General features: G+C 38.0%; 2 protein-coding genes across 2 annotated transcripts; both read right to left on the reverse strand.

The window, feature by feature from the left end:
* Positions 1-6,722, reverse strand: LOC146625302 (V-set domain-containing T-cell activation inhibitor 1-like). Its single transcript, XM_085361985.1, has 6 exons — positions 6,343-6,722; positions 2,524-2,841; positions 1,750-2,028; positions 655-750; positions 534-568; positions 1-231 (listed from the first exon to the last, which is right to left on the reverse strand). Exons 1-6 carry the CDS (start codon positions 6,407-6,409, stop codon positions 229-231), a joined length of 798 nt encoding a protein of 265 aa, XP_085218111.1. The 5' UTR covers positions 6,410-6,722; the 3' UTR covers positions 1-228.
* Positions 6,723-11,065: 4,343 nt separating this feature from the next.
* LOC146625303 (programmed cell death 1 ligand 1-like) lies at positions 11,066-14,348 on the reverse strand. The gene is made up of 7 exons (XM_085361984.1): positions 14,279-14,348; positions 12,777-13,085; positions 12,334-12,621; positions 12,056-12,144; positions 11,891-11,959; positions 11,236-11,342; positions 11,066-11,126 (listed from the first exon to the last, which is right to left on the reverse strand). The coding sequence occupies exons 1-7, from the start codon at positions 14,346-14,348 to the stop codon at positions 11,066-11,068; spliced, it is 993 nt and encodes a 330-aa protein (XP_085218110.1).
* Between the last annotated feature and the right edge of the window lie 1,399 nt (positions 14,349-15,747).

The following is a 15,747-nucleotide window of genomic DNA, read 5'->3' on the forward strand; positions in this document are numbered from 1 at the left end:
AACAGAATTTTAAAAAAAAAGTGTCCTTGCTCCTCAGTGCACGTATGAGTAACTAAGTAACTCATTTGAATGTTGTTTTCAGCAGGTTTTTCACTTATGAAAGTTTTTGCTTTACTGAGCAGAGATCCAACACTCAGGAGGGTTCAGTGCAGGGCTGAAGCAGAGCTGCTGGGGTCTGCCAGATGTTTCGTGGCAGAGCTTCTATTCAGCTCCACCTTAAGTTCAGTGTCACTGTCAAAAAGATGAAAAGAGACCATTTGGAAACATGTCATCATTATGAATAATAAAAAAACATATACAGTCAAAAAAAAAAAAATCACCACATCAATCTGAATTTGCTTCATCTGATTTTCTGTTTTCATGTCATGGATGTTGTTGAACGCTGCTTCAGTCTGACTCACTACTAAATCATTTTGACTCGACAGCAGTTTAATTTCATTCATTATAGACATCTGGTTTTATCTCCATGACCATAACACTGTTTTCAAACAAGTCATTTTTTATTTAGTGTAGTTCAAACAAGATTTACTCACGTATGTGTTTTGTTGGTGTTGCTCTGAGGAATCGACTTTAGAAAAAACAAAAAACAAAACATAATCAGTATAAATAACATGAACAAAATGAACTGCAAAGTGAAGGGAGAAAGTCATTTACCTTTTCTGCGTTTATAAAGCATGAAGCCTACTGCTGCTACTACTCCTGTAATCACGATGGCTGCAATCACCCCTGCTACAGTAGCTCCTGAATTACCTGAAACAGAAGAAACAGAATCACTGAAAATGTCTTTTGGCTCAAACCTCATCATGGCTCTGAATGGGATAAGCACCCAGTCCCTCTATATTATTATTTATTATTATTATTATTATTATTATTATTATTTTTGCTTTATCATCAGAATGTGGTTTAATTAGAATGATATTATTAGAATATAATGAAATCAGAGTTTGTGTTTAACTGCATAAAACTTGATAAAAACGTGTAAATAACACTAAACTTCATCATTAACCGATTAAGGTCTAAACTGTATGTGAGAAGGCTGCATTGCACATGTATGTTAAAGAAAATTGACCCTGTAACATAAATTGTGCTCATAAATATTTTGTACTTTGTAGTTGTGAGTTTTGTAACCTTGTAAACCAAAATATCTGACAATTTTATGTCTGTGCATCTATAGATGAGAATTTGTGTTTGTAAAAATAATTACACAAGTTACAAATTGTTTTTTTGTTGAGGTCTGGTTACAGATACAAAGCAAAAAACTACATGTAAAACTGTAAAAAACTGTAACTTGTGTTTTACAAACACACACAAATTCTCATCAGGACTCAGTACACATTTGATTTACAAGTTTAAAATATTTATGAGCACAATTTGAGCCCATATGTAACACCGATCATATCATGTATCACACTCATACATCATATTTGATAGATGAGATTTTATGAGTTTTCGAGAGTTCAGAGAGATTTTTTTTCCTGATAAAACTGAATAAATTACACAAAAAAAATCAAGATGTAGCCAAAACTATACAATTAATTAATTTCTCATTTTTTTAATTCCAATTACAAACAATGTGAATTTATTATTAATCTATTTTGTGAATCATGGTTTGCAGAGTTAAAATTGATTTCAACACTCTGTGTGGATTTCCTTCTTGCATGACAAAACATTATCTGATGTCATTTTAGGATTAAGGTGAATTTAACATACAGTACATCATATTACAACATTATTGTCTTCACTGCTTACTTTGTTTAGATGAGGTGGAGGGCCAAGTTACACTCCTCTTGCTACGGCGAGTGCTGATGGTGCAGCTGAAGGTCAGATCAGTTTCGCTGTCTGAAGGTGTCACAGAGCTACTGATGTTGTAGAGGTGTTGCTCAGTCTCCTGCATCCTGGTGTTGCACTTGCTGTTCACATTGGAGGGAGGACTGGTGGACCAGGTGAGCTCAGGCTCAGGGTAGATCCCCTCTGAGCAACAGGTGAGTGTGTTTCCTTCCCGCTGAATGTCGACTTCATGGACTGGAGCTGCAGAAAAAAGAAAAGAAAGAGAGTTTATGTTCACATATCTTTATGGGTTCTTTTTTTTTTTAGCATTTATAAAGCATGTACAGTGAAAAAGCTGAAAAGGAGAAATATAGTCAAGTGTTACCAGTGCTCAATCTGTCTACACTCAATGATGTATTTTAACTGAACTTTTTGTGAGCAGGACATCTTTGTCATTAAATCAAGTGTTTCATCAAAAGACTAATTGTAGTGCTTTTCTTTATTCTCATACATTTTCTGGACTGCATCAGTAGCTGCATTTTCTTTGCAGGTCTTTTACTTGCAGATAAATCTAGTTTTTACAGTCAATACATACATGCATGGCACATGATATTGTTTTTATTTATATTTTAACTAGAGCTATTTCTGCAAAAAATATCTGAATATAAGTAGAAACATTTATACATACACTTGGAGAAAATGATAAAGATTAAAAACATACATTTCTTTAAAATGAATGCATTGTGTGTCACGTACCATCCATTTTTAAATTGATAAATGATTCTTTGATTCCATTTTCAGTGCTGGTGTAGCACTTGTATCTCCCTTCATCCTGAACCTCCACCTTTGTCAGCAGGAGTGAGGCGTTTCCTGAGGAGATCTGGTCGCTGAACAGTGATGTCCTGCCTCTGAAGCGCTGGTTCTGCAGTCCAAGCTGGTCTTTGCCTTCATAGAATGAATGAACAAAACGGTTTCCTGCTGATTGCTGGAACCAGTGGATGATGACTGCAGTGCCTCCCTCAGAGCTGCATGGCAGCATGCAGGTCTCCATGAAAATGCAGGACACATCGGTATCTGCAACAACAGCAAGAGACACATGATCATAAAGTAAGATCTGCAGCTCAAATCATTTTTAGATGCTTTAGAGTGAAAATTTGGGTTGTTAAGTAATGTTTTATTGAGAGTGGGATAAGCAAATGCATGTATAGAATTAAATGTCAAACCTAGTAGTCCCCCAGAAATAACATAACCCTTCCTCCACCACCAAATGTCTCTGAGCTGACAGGACTACAGCCGTAGTACAGACTACTACTGACCCTGAAAACAATCTTACTATGCCACGTCGACTGGTTTCAATTCCTCATTTGATAATTTCTGAATTATACAAGCCAATCCAATCCTTTCTCCTCCCAGCTTGTGTCTTTTTTTCCCCATTAGCTCAGATTTAGTGGGAGGGACAAAGATACAAAGATGGAGTCAAAGAGAAATGTGCAGTGAATGTGCATCACAGGTGAAGACGATCATGGACGAACCAAAGCAAGAAGCAAAAGACAACTATCAAAGTAAAACAGGAAATAGGAAAAGAAAATACTTAAAGGAGGCTCGGATGGATGAATGAGACGACATTCAAGGAAAATTCAGACGGACATTAGAAGGACTTCAGACAAAACTGAGAGCAACACCAGAGACAAATAAAAATCAAGACAGAAGCTGTAAAACAGAAAAGTATCTAAAACTAAAAATCATCAGGAGCCCAATAAATTTAAACATGAAAATACAGTAAATTACAAAGCAAGAATTGTAAACTGCAGACTGAAGACTTTCCCTGTGCCACAGGCTAATGTCTCTGCTCTTTCCAGCTGACTCCAGAAAAACAGTAACTTGGTTTCAGTTAAACAGGTTCTCCAACAATCTTTTAGAGTTCTTAAGAACAGATTTAATTTACAGCAGTGATGCCAAAGTCAGCGCATCATTTTAAATGTGTATGTAGTTTGGTTTCTCTGTATAACCATTTTAGTTATTTTACCAAGTGACCTTTGACCTGATTTATTAAAAATATGAGACGTGTGATAATGTTTTTAGAGTGAGGCATGTAAAGGCAGGGATGTTTTTGTTTGTTTCCTTGTTGGCAGAAGGTTTCGTGTTGAGCCGACACATGGAAACATTGCTTTGTTGCGTTGTCCAAAACTGATCTTAGAAAGATTGTGTCCCTGTGACTCCAGAGGAAAACATCTGTCATGACTGACTCATGTGGGTCTGAGTGAGGCACAGGGATCAAGACCAGCAACCTTAAAATGTGGATCCCAAAGATCGAGCACCATAAATTCTGTCATTTCAGTTCCCATAGGGAATAATTCACAATCATTACTACTGGTTCAAATTCATTGTTTAAATATAAGGAGTATGAGAACGTGTTCATTTCTAAACTTACTGATGTCTCTATTTGAAAAAAAACAAAAAAAACTTTTTTAATCTCCATTTTCTACTGAAAAGCCCATCGATAACTAATTGAATTTCTTTTTGTAACAATAACAGCAAAAATGTAAAGGACGCTCATTTCGAGCCAGAACTCTGAACTTCGATCTAATTAAAGGAACTGTTATTAAAAGATGTTTCTGTAAGAGAGCGTATTCCTCCCTCGACAGACCCAACACCACGGTTCGGATAATGTTTTTCGACTTCTCTAGCGCCTTTAACACAATCCAGCTGAGAGAGAAGTTGGAAGCTATGCAGATGGAGGCTCCACTGGATCAGCAACTACCTGATAGGCAGACCACAGTTTGTGAGGCTGCAGAGTTGTGTGTCAGAGAGTCTGAACAGGAACATAGCAGCACCCCAGGGAACTATTCTGTCCCCTTTCCTCTTTACCATCTATACATTCGACTTCAAGTACATCACATAAACTTGTCAGATGACATGGCCATTATTGGAAGTGTGGAGATGGGAAGGGAAGAGGAGTACAGAGGACTGATTGGTCACTTCGTGAGGTGGTGTGACGTGAACCACCTGAAGATGAATGTGACCAAAACAAAGGAGCTGGTGGTGGACTTTGGCAGAAACAGATCCTGACCCTTCCCTGTCTGCATTGGTGGGACTAATGTTGAAATAGTCACATCCTGTAAGCATCTGGGAGTTCAACTGGATCACAAGCTGGAGCGATCTGCCAACACGGACGCTGCCTACAAAAAGGGACTGAGCCGGCTTTGCTTTCTACTATGGTAAATGGTCTGTGTTTGTATAGTGCTTTTTCTAGTCCCTCAGGACCCCAAAGCGCTTTACACATCCAGTCATCCACCCATTCACACACACATTCACACACTGGTGATGGCCACAGCCACCCTGGGGCGCACTGACAGAGGTGAGGCTGCCGGACACTGGCGCCACCGGGCCCTCTGACCACTACAAAGGCTCAGATTCTTCAATGTATGCAGCAGGCTGCTCTATATGTTTGATTAGTCTGTTGTTGTGAGCACTCTCTTCTGTGCTGTGGCGTGCTGAGGTGCAGGCATCAAAGCAAAGGATGCAAACAGACTGAACAAACTCATCAGGAAGGTTGAGTTTCTTCTTGGCATAAAGCTGGCCACCATGGAGGAGGTGATCGGTGACAGAATGCTGGCAATCACGGACAATGACTCGCACCCCCTCCATAACACACTGGGTAATCTGAAGAGCAGTTTCAGCAACAGGTTCCTCGCTGTCTGAGGGAACGTTGCAGGAGGTCGTTCCTTTCTGCTGCCATCAAACTCTTTAAATCATTCATGTGGGTCAGATCCACACATGTGGACCAGAATAATCCCACCTCAATGCACCCTGTCACTTTTGGACACCACGACACACATACTTGTCCTTTTATATTAATATATACTGTATGTATATTTATACCTATATTCATCCATTTATCTTTATATTTATTTATCATTACTCTATGAGTGTTTGTTGTTTATTGTATATTTGCTGCTATGACAACTGATTTTCCCTCTAGGATTCATAAAGTTTCTCTGATTCTGAAGTGTGACAGCCAGCCCTGATCTACCGTATATTCTCTATTTTCCTGTCACCAGCAGGTTTTAGATGTAGATACAAACTGATTGTTTAAACCACATTCCCATTTCACTGAGAGTGATAATATTTAATAATAAAGTTTTCAGGAAAATAAATCACAAACATTATTTGTCATGATCCTGCTCTGTGACCCAACGTTTTGAGTTTATCATTGGCTATTGTGTTGGCAATTATATTTTCTGCTTAGTTTGTTCCTATTCTTGTCATTTAGATTGCCGAGACTTAGTCTTATTTCATGTTTGTTTCTATTATATTATTCTCGGGCTGTGTTCTCAGTTCTGCTGCCTCAGCACAAATAAAGATTCATTTTCTATTTCTAAGTTCTGTCTTGGAGACATTTGTTGGTTTCTGGTTATGACACTTCTGCCTCTCCTCACACATTCAGCTTTTTTTGGAGTTTCTCTCGTTGCACTTCCTGGTATTTGTTTTCTCGAGTAGTTTTTTCAGATTAAAACCAGGTAACTTCTGTTTACACTGGAGTAAGCTAGTGTGTGTAGTAAATGGCTAACTCACCTCCTCTGGTTAAAGTCCACGTAAATGTCAGGAGCACCAGAAACACTGCGCACTTGTTCCCAGCCATGATCCTGTTGTTTTATCCGTTTGCAGGCGCATTAATGTTGAAGGATCTCAAACTCACCCAGCCTGTCTGTCAGGTAGTTCATATTAACGCACTGAGAATGAGGAAAACGCTAATCAAACTTCGCCTGAATGTTCAAGGTCAGCACGGAGACACGCCTTACAATAATTAATATTAACAGTTTGTAACTTCACCTGCACTAACGTGCAGAAGAGGCATCTGCTGATCAACGGCAAACCGAGTTTCCGAGTTACAAACAATAAGAAAAACATTTAGAGACGAGTCCCTCTCTGTCGAGTACTGCGCAGAAATTACTTTCGTTTTTATTGAGGGTTGTACTTTGTATCATATGACGCTCGAAGCCTCACAAGCCGCACTACCACGTGACTGATTCAGGAAATGATTGCAGTAATCCGGAGTGAAATTTCACCCGTATGGAAACATTTTCAGCTGATGTCACCTAATAAAATATGCACATAGTTATAAATGAGTATTAATAGTATTTATATAATTAATATAAAAAACGTGGCAAGACATTTATCCCTTGTTCTAGTTTCTTTCTTCTAATTTCCGGTATATTTAAAGGTGAAGTGTTGTTTTAGCTCAACAGTAACACCTGATCTGACATTACAGAGCCCTCCATGAAAACCAGACCAGCTCAGGTAACATTGTGTGGTATGTTTGTATTAAACAACATTAATTTATATTTTAATTGTGAAATTTGTAACTGATATGGAATTATTTGTGTATTTGTTTGTTTGTTTTGTAGTCATCAGTGGAGAATAATGCAGTGGATGAGGCCTTGGTTATTGAAAGAAAAAAAAGAAAGCTTGTTAAAGCTCTGAGCACTACTGATGTTCTCCCACAGGACAGGTGTGCATGTGAGCATTTTACCTCATTCCCTCATATTTGCCATTCCAAGACTGGCAAATTATTTCCTTTAGGCTTTGAAAGCTGTAGTGAAGGACAGATAAGCTATAATGATTCAAACCCACAGCCACTGTGTCAAAGACATCTGTAGTTAGTTTAACAGCAAATATGTGAACCTCTATCAACACCACTGCAAGGATTATATGCTTTTTTGTCATTGCAATATTCTAACTGATGCCATTTTGTTTAAGTTGCTGCTGCAGTGACACTTGAATAAATCACTTTTTGTTCACTGATTTTATAGGAGACGCTGACACATGTGTTGGAGCGAACAGGTCAGCCGGCTTAAGGATGATTAAAGAGATGGATACACATATTTGAACAGCACGTACCATATGCTCCAACATGTTTATGATCCCAGGGAACCTGCAGGAGCACACTGATGTTGTCCCATAAGAACATCTCATCTGAACAGTAAAAAAATATTTTAGAAAGTCTAAAAGTGCTGTCCTCATTTAATGAGGCCACAGTTGAGCCACCAAAAGTCATTCCCCTTTATCATAGCTGCACCATGCACCAGAGGAGGAAGGAAATGGCCACTGTCCATACTCCAGAGAGTCTGAGGTTAAAGGAGAAGCTGTACATTTTACAATAAATGAGCATCATATCACTGGCAGCGCTGCTCGATCCCTGCTTTAAAAACACAGTCTTCATTAACTCTGGTAAAGCAGCAGCTGATGAGGAGATGCTCACTTCTAAATGTGCTGTTGTTGTACGAAACAGTGCTGCTTCCTCCTCCTCATCGTCACAACTGCGCATATTAGAAGCTTCTCAGTCTGTGCTTCAAAAAGAAATGGACACATTCTAATTATGTTATTGCATTTAGTCACTTACAGCCTGTTTATGTTAGGTAGCAAACTGTGCTGTTGGTTGGACACCACAGTCCTGCAGACGAGGACCAAGCAGCACTGTAGACTCTCTGTGGGCTCCTCCTGTTTGTCTTTTTACATTTTTATTCCTTTTATTATTCAAACTAAGATCAGAGTGGTTATTATGCCGGGTGCTGTGGTGAGGGATAGGTTGGTGAATGAGAGAAGAAGAGCGTCAAACTGCTGCATCTGTAACTGAACACACTCTAACAACAAACAGCACTCAAAACAAACAAACAAACAAAAAAAAACAGGACAAGGTAAGCAAACTTTTGCTGTTGTGTGTGTCAGAGAGAGAGACATGTGCGAACTTGTAAAAAACTTGCTGGATAACTTAACTTCCTGAACTGAAGAAGCCTCTTGGATAAGAGGTGAAACCAAAACAAGTCCAGTCATGCTCCCTGAGACAAATCTCTGCACTCCAGTGTTTTCTAAAGCAGGTGAAATCATCTGAAAAAGAAAAGCTTTTTTAATGAATTAAAAGTCACTTTTTATAAGTAACATAAGCACAGTTACAAACCCAGTAACACAAACTCATTGCATCCTTTTTTCCTAATCTTCTCTTTTGATCCTGCTATTGTAGCATAAACACACACACACCATATTTAAAAGGTCAGAATTATTTAGAAGTTCACAAAAATCATTAAGTCATACATTCACACCAAAGCCATGGTGTCATTGTAATCACTCTGCCTGTTTTACATTTATTGTCCACTTGATGGCACCTTAGAGCAAATGAAGCACTGTGAAGCATCAGTGCATGAACGCAACAGGTGAATGGGAAGCTTCAGTGCTTCTTAAGGTTTAAGAGTGCAGAGCAGGTCCTCTCTTGCTCTCTTGCTTCATAGAAAAAGAATCACAACTTGTTGCAGCTCTTCGCAAGCAGCTATGAGGAAATCTCAAACTTTGCCTCTTTAGGATTGCAGCATCGATTACTGCGCATGTTGTAATGTTGATAAGAGGTGGTTTTATCCTCCCCAGTGGACTTCCTGCTCTGCCTGTTTAAATGGCTTAGATAGTAAATTATTATACCCGTTATGTTGTCAATGATTACAGCTGTTGTAATTTAATATTTAAATGAGTAAGTAATAAATCTTATTATGGGTTAGGTTGATGACATTGGTTTGGGTTTTGAATTCAGTGCATGCTTTCAGCTTATTTGTGAATTATTTGTGTCAGTTCTCCGTTAGTTGGTATTTATGTTAATGTCAGCTCTTCTCACAGCCGGTGGTGACTCCACCGTGTCTCCACCATCCAAATCTCCCAATTTATCTCCCTTCAGTGTTTTTGTGGATATCATTTTTGGTTTGTTTGTTTTTGCTGTTTTTTTGCTATTTTGGACTTTTTTCAGCTTCAATAAAGGTTTACTTTTTGTTCATTGGACTTCTTCTTTCTTCTGTCATTTAGGTCAATACCTGCACGTTATGGGAATAATGGTTGTTTGTTGAAGTTTGACGGGAAGCACATTCTTATATCTCAAATTCTTTAGTTAAATTGAACTTCGATCATTTCATAGCCTCCAAAACAAAATCATATTTACACTTGACTTAAAAAATGTTCCAAATGCAGAATCAGATGAAGTTTTGACAAGACTGTATTTTTTTTTAATAAGAAAACCTTTCTTTAATAAAGGAAATTTGTACTTAAGACTAAAAAATATGTTTAGTAAAGTCAAACTTATTTTACTTTTTTGTTTTGCTAAATACAACCAAATTTGCTATTTAACATCAGGTTATGTGTAGGTGTCACTGTGAGCATGAGAGCCTTCACCAGTCGGTAAGCAGGGTGGGCATTACAATAAACTCAGTATTGATGACTGCATTTACTGCAAGTGCTGTAGTCTCGTATGAGCTCAGTAAGAGTACGAACAACCAAATGGCACTAATGCTTCTAAATGCAAACATTAAAATTTATAAAGTCACTATATGAAGGTGTAGATCTCCAAAAGGTGCATTAACAACAAACACCATGTGACAGTCCCTAAAAACGTTAGCAGTAAGAAAAGCAAGTAAGTTTTCAACAAATAATAAAACAGTAAATCATAGTCAGGTCTTAAACATTTAATATTTGTGAATGTTTTTACAAAACACTGAAGACGTGCTGCTTACAACCTCCAGATTTCAAAACTGTGTTTTTTAATAAAACAAAAAAAAAACAAACAACTAAAACTACTATACAAGTAAACATTTTAATTTATCCATCCATCCATTCGCTTCCACTTATCCTTTTCAGGATTGCCGGAGCCTATCCCAGCTGTCAGAGGGCGAGAGGCGGGGTACACCCTGGACAGGTCGCCAGTCTGTTGCAGGGCCAACACACAGGGACAGACAACCATTCACTCGCACATTCACTCCTAGTGGTAATTTGGATTATCCAATTAACCTATCCCCACAAGCTGCATGTCTTTGGATGGTGGGAAGAAGCCACAGTACCCGGAGGGAACCCACGCAAACACGGGGAGAACATGCAAACTCCACACAGAAAGACCCCGGCCTGATGGTGGAATTGAACTCAGGACCTTCTTGCTTTGCAGCAACAGTGCTAACCACCGTGCCACATAATTTATGTGTCATGAAATATAATGAGTGATATTTTCTTTCTGCTTAATTATTTTGTATCATTTTATCGAGTAGATGAGGTAGAGGAGGAACCATACGCTGTAATCTCAACCTCAAAATATCAACGAACTTCACCAACATGTGCAAATTGAGCATTAGTGTCACTGATGGAGAACAGAAAAGACATCAGAGTGTATCAGCATCATTTAATGATACTGACTCAGGTACATTTAACAGATACATTTAAAAATCATTTAATAAATGGAGAGGTCACGTTGTCTGAGGCCGTGTTTCTACAGGATTCACATTTCTGTGGGTTCTGCCGCTGCCTTTGGTAATAAATCATCTCCCTCATGGTCGTGACTGCAAAATGAAATTATAAAGAATTCTGTCCTGAAATACATTAAGAATAAACAAAAAAGCAAACCAAAGATACGCTGGATTAAAAAGAGCGGGCGAGAGAGAGATTTACCCAGGAGCGCTCAGTGTTTTCAGTTCCTCTGAAGTTTTTTCTGTCAGGACCAAATCGAGTTGACTTGATATTTCTGCAGCATCAGGAACCTGCTGAGCCTGATGGGACTGAAGAAGAGTTTGTCATCCAAGAGTTTATATTAGTTCTATAGCAAGTAGTACAGCTATTAAATCATGTACTAAAAAGGTTTTTGTATAAGTTTAATATCATTTTTAAAGGGTTGCATACAATCGTGTGAACGTTTTCCTTTTCATATGACTTTAAACATTTTAAAATACTTCCACTGTGTTGTTACTCTTTTGCCTTTGAACTTGCACATGTTGGGCTAAAGCATAGAAATACATTCTTTTAGGGTTTTGTTTCATTTTTATAAGAAAAAAAGATCAACGTTGGACTATTTTTTTTTTAAAAACAGAATATGGTTTAGAATTTAGATTACCATATACACTTCAAACATTACAGAAACATAGTTGAAAAGGTAAAAAAAAAAAAAAAAAAGCAAAAGAAACGAAAGGGTTTTTTTTTATTATTATTAATTAATTTATTTATTTATTTATTTTAAAGAATTAAAATGGCTTGAATTAAATTTTGGACTTTCTAAGTTAAGCTTGGTCAGATTAAGGGGGCTCATTGCAACATCTGTGCCTGTCTGTACCTGTAACTCCATTGATCCTGTTTCCACTGTAGGCAGCACACTCATTTGCACTGAGCAGCTCTGGTGCATCTAAAATGTTGCATTATTAATTCAACACATCAACACAACAGATCCCCAAATTTCAGAAGTAGATACCCTTCCTGATATCTGTTTGTTTGTCTTTACCTTACTGTTAAATTTATTGCAGCATATCGGTATCAGGCCTAAGATTACCGCAATCATGATGACGCCTGCCACCATGGCTTTAGCGATGCCTGCAGCAAACACGCACATACACAAATGAAAAGTGTTGATTTTACTTATTTAATAATCAATATAAATAACTATAAATAACTATTATATGTATTTTGTTAATAAAAAATTCTGAAGATTTTTGCAGAACATTTTTTTATTTGGTTGGTAAGAGTCTGACTGACTGACCACAAATCTTAAAACACACTTACCTTCTTTCAGGTTGCGGTTTGACAAAATGGCTGTTTTGTTGTTGCTGCGAGTGGTGACAGTGCAGCTGTAGGTCATATCAGTGAAGTCATGTTTGGTGTCAGGGAATATGACAGAACTCTTAATGTTATAAAGTTCTCTGTTCGGTCCACTCTGCTGGACTATGGTTGTGCTCCTGAAGACTGTTTGACGGCTGGTGGACCAGGTGAGCAGAGGTTCGGGGTAGATCCCCTCAGAGCTGCAGGTGATCCTGTTTTCTGCCTTCTCAATGTTGACCTCACGGACTGGAGCTGTCATAAAAAATATACTTTATGAATTATTCACTCTAAAAAAATTATTTTGTCTTGAAATGTTTTTTTGTTTATAAGACAAAGATTGCTACATATCTTCATGCAAATATATAGTAAAAAAAAAGTGTCTTGTGTTTTCTGTATGTTTCTCGTACCGTCCACTTTTAGGCTGATAAATGAATCATTGTTTCCCCCTGTTGCACATTTGTATCTGCCTTCATCTTGAAACTCCACTGATGTCAGCTGGAGTGAGGCGTTTCCGTTGGATATCTGGTCTTTGAATAATGATGCCCGGCCTCTAAAATGCTCATCCTGTTGTGTAAGCTGGTCTTGTTTGGAGTTGTAGGAGAGGATGGAAACATGTCTTGCCTTTAGCAGACTCCAGCTAATAACTGCATCAGTGCTACCCAGGAAACTGCAGGGTAAGATGCAACTTTCCTGGAAAACACAGGACACCTCAGTATCTGCAACACAAAGAGACACCCAACACAGTTCAACTTAGAGGACATTTCTCTGAAATCCAACAATTAAATTAAAAATAGTTCGTTTTTCCACCAGTAAAACCTGGTGTCTGCATTAAACACTATGAAAATACAAAACCAAGCTGGTTGCTTGAATATAAACACAATGCTGTTTGAGTCTGATATAGCTGAAAGATGTGTCACTCTGGTAGCAACATTACATACTCCACATTTTCTCACACAGAAAACAAAAGTATGTGACAGCTGGAATGCACGCCGGCACAAAGGTCAAATTCAAAAACTACATTTCTCATGTGATACCATTTTTAAAGTTTACACTAACACAGTAGGTGAATAGGAACTCGGACTTTGTAGCAAATCACTATTCAAAAAAACGTTATCTTAAGTGTTTAAAATTTAGTTACACGTCAAAAATGATGCACAAGAGATCAATCGCAAGGATTTTCCAAATTTGATGAATAGATAATGATTCTTTCAGCTGCTCTCTTTGCTTCTGTCTCACCATATCCTCCACATCTTCCTTTGAATGTTCTCTCTCTACATCTGTGAACCTTCTCTATGTTCATCCTCTTTTCTTCCTGCCTGGCAGCTCGATATTCAACATCGCTTGTCCAATATACCCACTATCCCTCCTCTACATGTGTCCAAACCATCTCAGACTTGAGTCTCTAACGTTGTGTCAACCTAAGCGTCTGATGTACCCTTTTCTTTTCTTGTCCATCCGGGTCACTGCCAACAAAAATCTTCAACTGTTCCAGCTCCAGCTTGGTCTTCTGTCTTTTGTCAGTGTCACATATCTGAACTATGCATCATAGCATAGTCTCACTGGCATCTCTTAATGAATGATGCACATACAAAATAACACAAATGTGAGAAAAGTCTTTGGGCACAAATATCTCTGAAATTTCTGCCATTAAAGTTTATATAACGGAACATAACAGAAGACTGGATTTCTAGACAAAATACTAGTCAAGCAACATCAAAGTAAAAAAAACCTCCTTCAGACAACCATCTATGTAAACTTTCTGAGGAGTACAAACAAAATATTAATACATTTCTTATTGTAATTCAAAATCCTTGTCTAATTTTCTGGCATGTTCATTTTTTCTTTGAATAAAAACCACCATGACCCGAAACACACCTGTGTTAATGACAGTCATGGCAGCCTCACTCACCTCCATTTGTAAGAGTCCACAGAAAAGCCAGAACAACACACTTGATCCCGATTATCCTGCTCAGTTCCATATTCCTGCTGCTGAATCAAACTTCATAACAGAAGAAAAAAGAAGTCTCTCTTAGAACATGTAGTTTTGGCGTTCTAGATTTCTGCCTCCACGCCCACAGAATGAACTGTTTCTCTTTAGCCTGCCATATTGTTTCCTGGTATGTTTAGATCCATTCATAATAACTACCATGATAATGGTTAGTTATAATGGTTAGAATAAGGTATTATGCATATGTACGCATAAGATAACACCTCACTCAACTCCTTTTATCCACCGACAGTTCAGGATGGTCAAAAACACGACGGACTTGATCCCAGTCATTAGCTCGTTCAGTTCTAGTTGCCTCCCTGTTACTTCATCAGTGTTTGAAAAAAGAACCAACATGTTACTAGCTCATAACAAAACTCATCGGGCTTGTTTGTTTGCTTGTGACGCTGTCAAGTGTCTTCAAACTATGACTCAGGGAAGTGTTTGAAATAGCTAGGTGTGGTAAGAAGAAAAGAATGACTTGTCAATCATCAACTTTTCACAGGAAGAGTCATTCTCTGAAATGCTACCAAACCTTTTACTGCGTCTTTCTTTATTTTAGCTGCTCTCACAATCCAGGATTCAAGTGCAACTGTCCTCCCCTCACACATGCGCACACGCTAAACACTAAAAACATTGATTTCATTTATACAAAAAAAAGGTAGGACTCCCAAGTGCCTGTGATTACTGATCCAGCATAGGTTACTTTGTAGGTAAACCTTTTCAGTGCATTCAAATCACAAGTGCAGATCACATTATGTTAATCAATAAATATCATTTTCATAAACCAGCATGAGCAACAGTGCAAGAGAATCATGTCATGCTTTTTGTAGTTTTTTAGTAAATCGATTCACAACTGCACACCAAAATCACGTATAATATTCAATCACCAGCCACTCTGTTAAGTACACCTATTCAACTGCTCATGAATGCAAATATCTTATCAGCCAATCATATGGCAGCAAATCAATGCATTTAGGCACATAGACATGGCCATCACAACCTGCTAAAGTTCAAACTGAGAATCAGAATTGGGAGGAAAGAGGTGATTAGGTGACTGAGTGTGCAAAAAAATAACATTTACTTATTGCTAAAATACAAAATTCATATATTTATTCTTTCATTTTATTACTCAAGTTTAAGAGTGCTTGAGGTTTGTATGTGAGCTAAACTGCTGGGTGTTGTAGCAAACTTTCAACCAGAAGATGTCACTAAAAATATACAACATCTATTAAAAGACAGTTTAAAGTTTAGCTGCTCAGGATCAAACTCCATCAAGGAGTTTTGCAGGTCCTCGCAGAAGAACCTTTAAAATTCACTGATGTGAAGGCAGAAGGACAGTGAGTAGTTCTATCATCTGCCATCAACCCTGCAGGTTGGGGAGCCCGGCT

Source organism: Diplotaxodon limnothrissa, linkage group LG9 (assembly GCF_057381915.1).
Source record: "Diplotaxodon limnothrissa isolate DT_005_m linkage group LG9, D_limnothrissa_male_GT1.1, whole genome shotgun sequence".
Taxonomy (NCBI): domain Eukaryota; kingdom Metazoa; phylum Chordata; class Actinopteri; order Cichliformes; family Cichlidae; genus Diplotaxodon; species Diplotaxodon limnothrissa.

Coding starts and splice junctions, on each gene's coding strand:
- LOC146625302 (XM_085361985.1), bottom strand. CDS start 6,409: ATGGCTGGGAACAAGTGCGCAGTGTTTCTGGTGCTCCTGACATTTACG. Junction 2,842..6,342: donor GTGGACTTTAACCAGAGGAG/GTGAGTTAGCCA, acceptor CTGTTGTTGCAG/ATACCGATGTGTCCTGCATT. Junction 569..654: donor GCTTTATAAACGCAGAAAAG/GTAAATGACTTT, acceptor TTTTTTCTAAAG/TCGATTCCTCAGAGCAACAC.
- LOC146625303 (XM_085361984.1), bottom strand. CDS start 14,348: ATGGAACTGAGCAGGATAATCGGGATCAAGTGTGTTGTTCTGGCTTTT. Junction 11,343..11,890: donor CAGGATCAATGGAGTTACAG/GTACAGACAGGC, acceptor ACTCTTCTTCAG/TCCCATCAGGCTCAGCAGGT. Junction 11,127..11,235: donor AAAACACTGAGCGCTCCTGG/GTAAATCTCTCT, acceptor TTCATTTTGCAG/TCACGACCATGAGGGAGATG.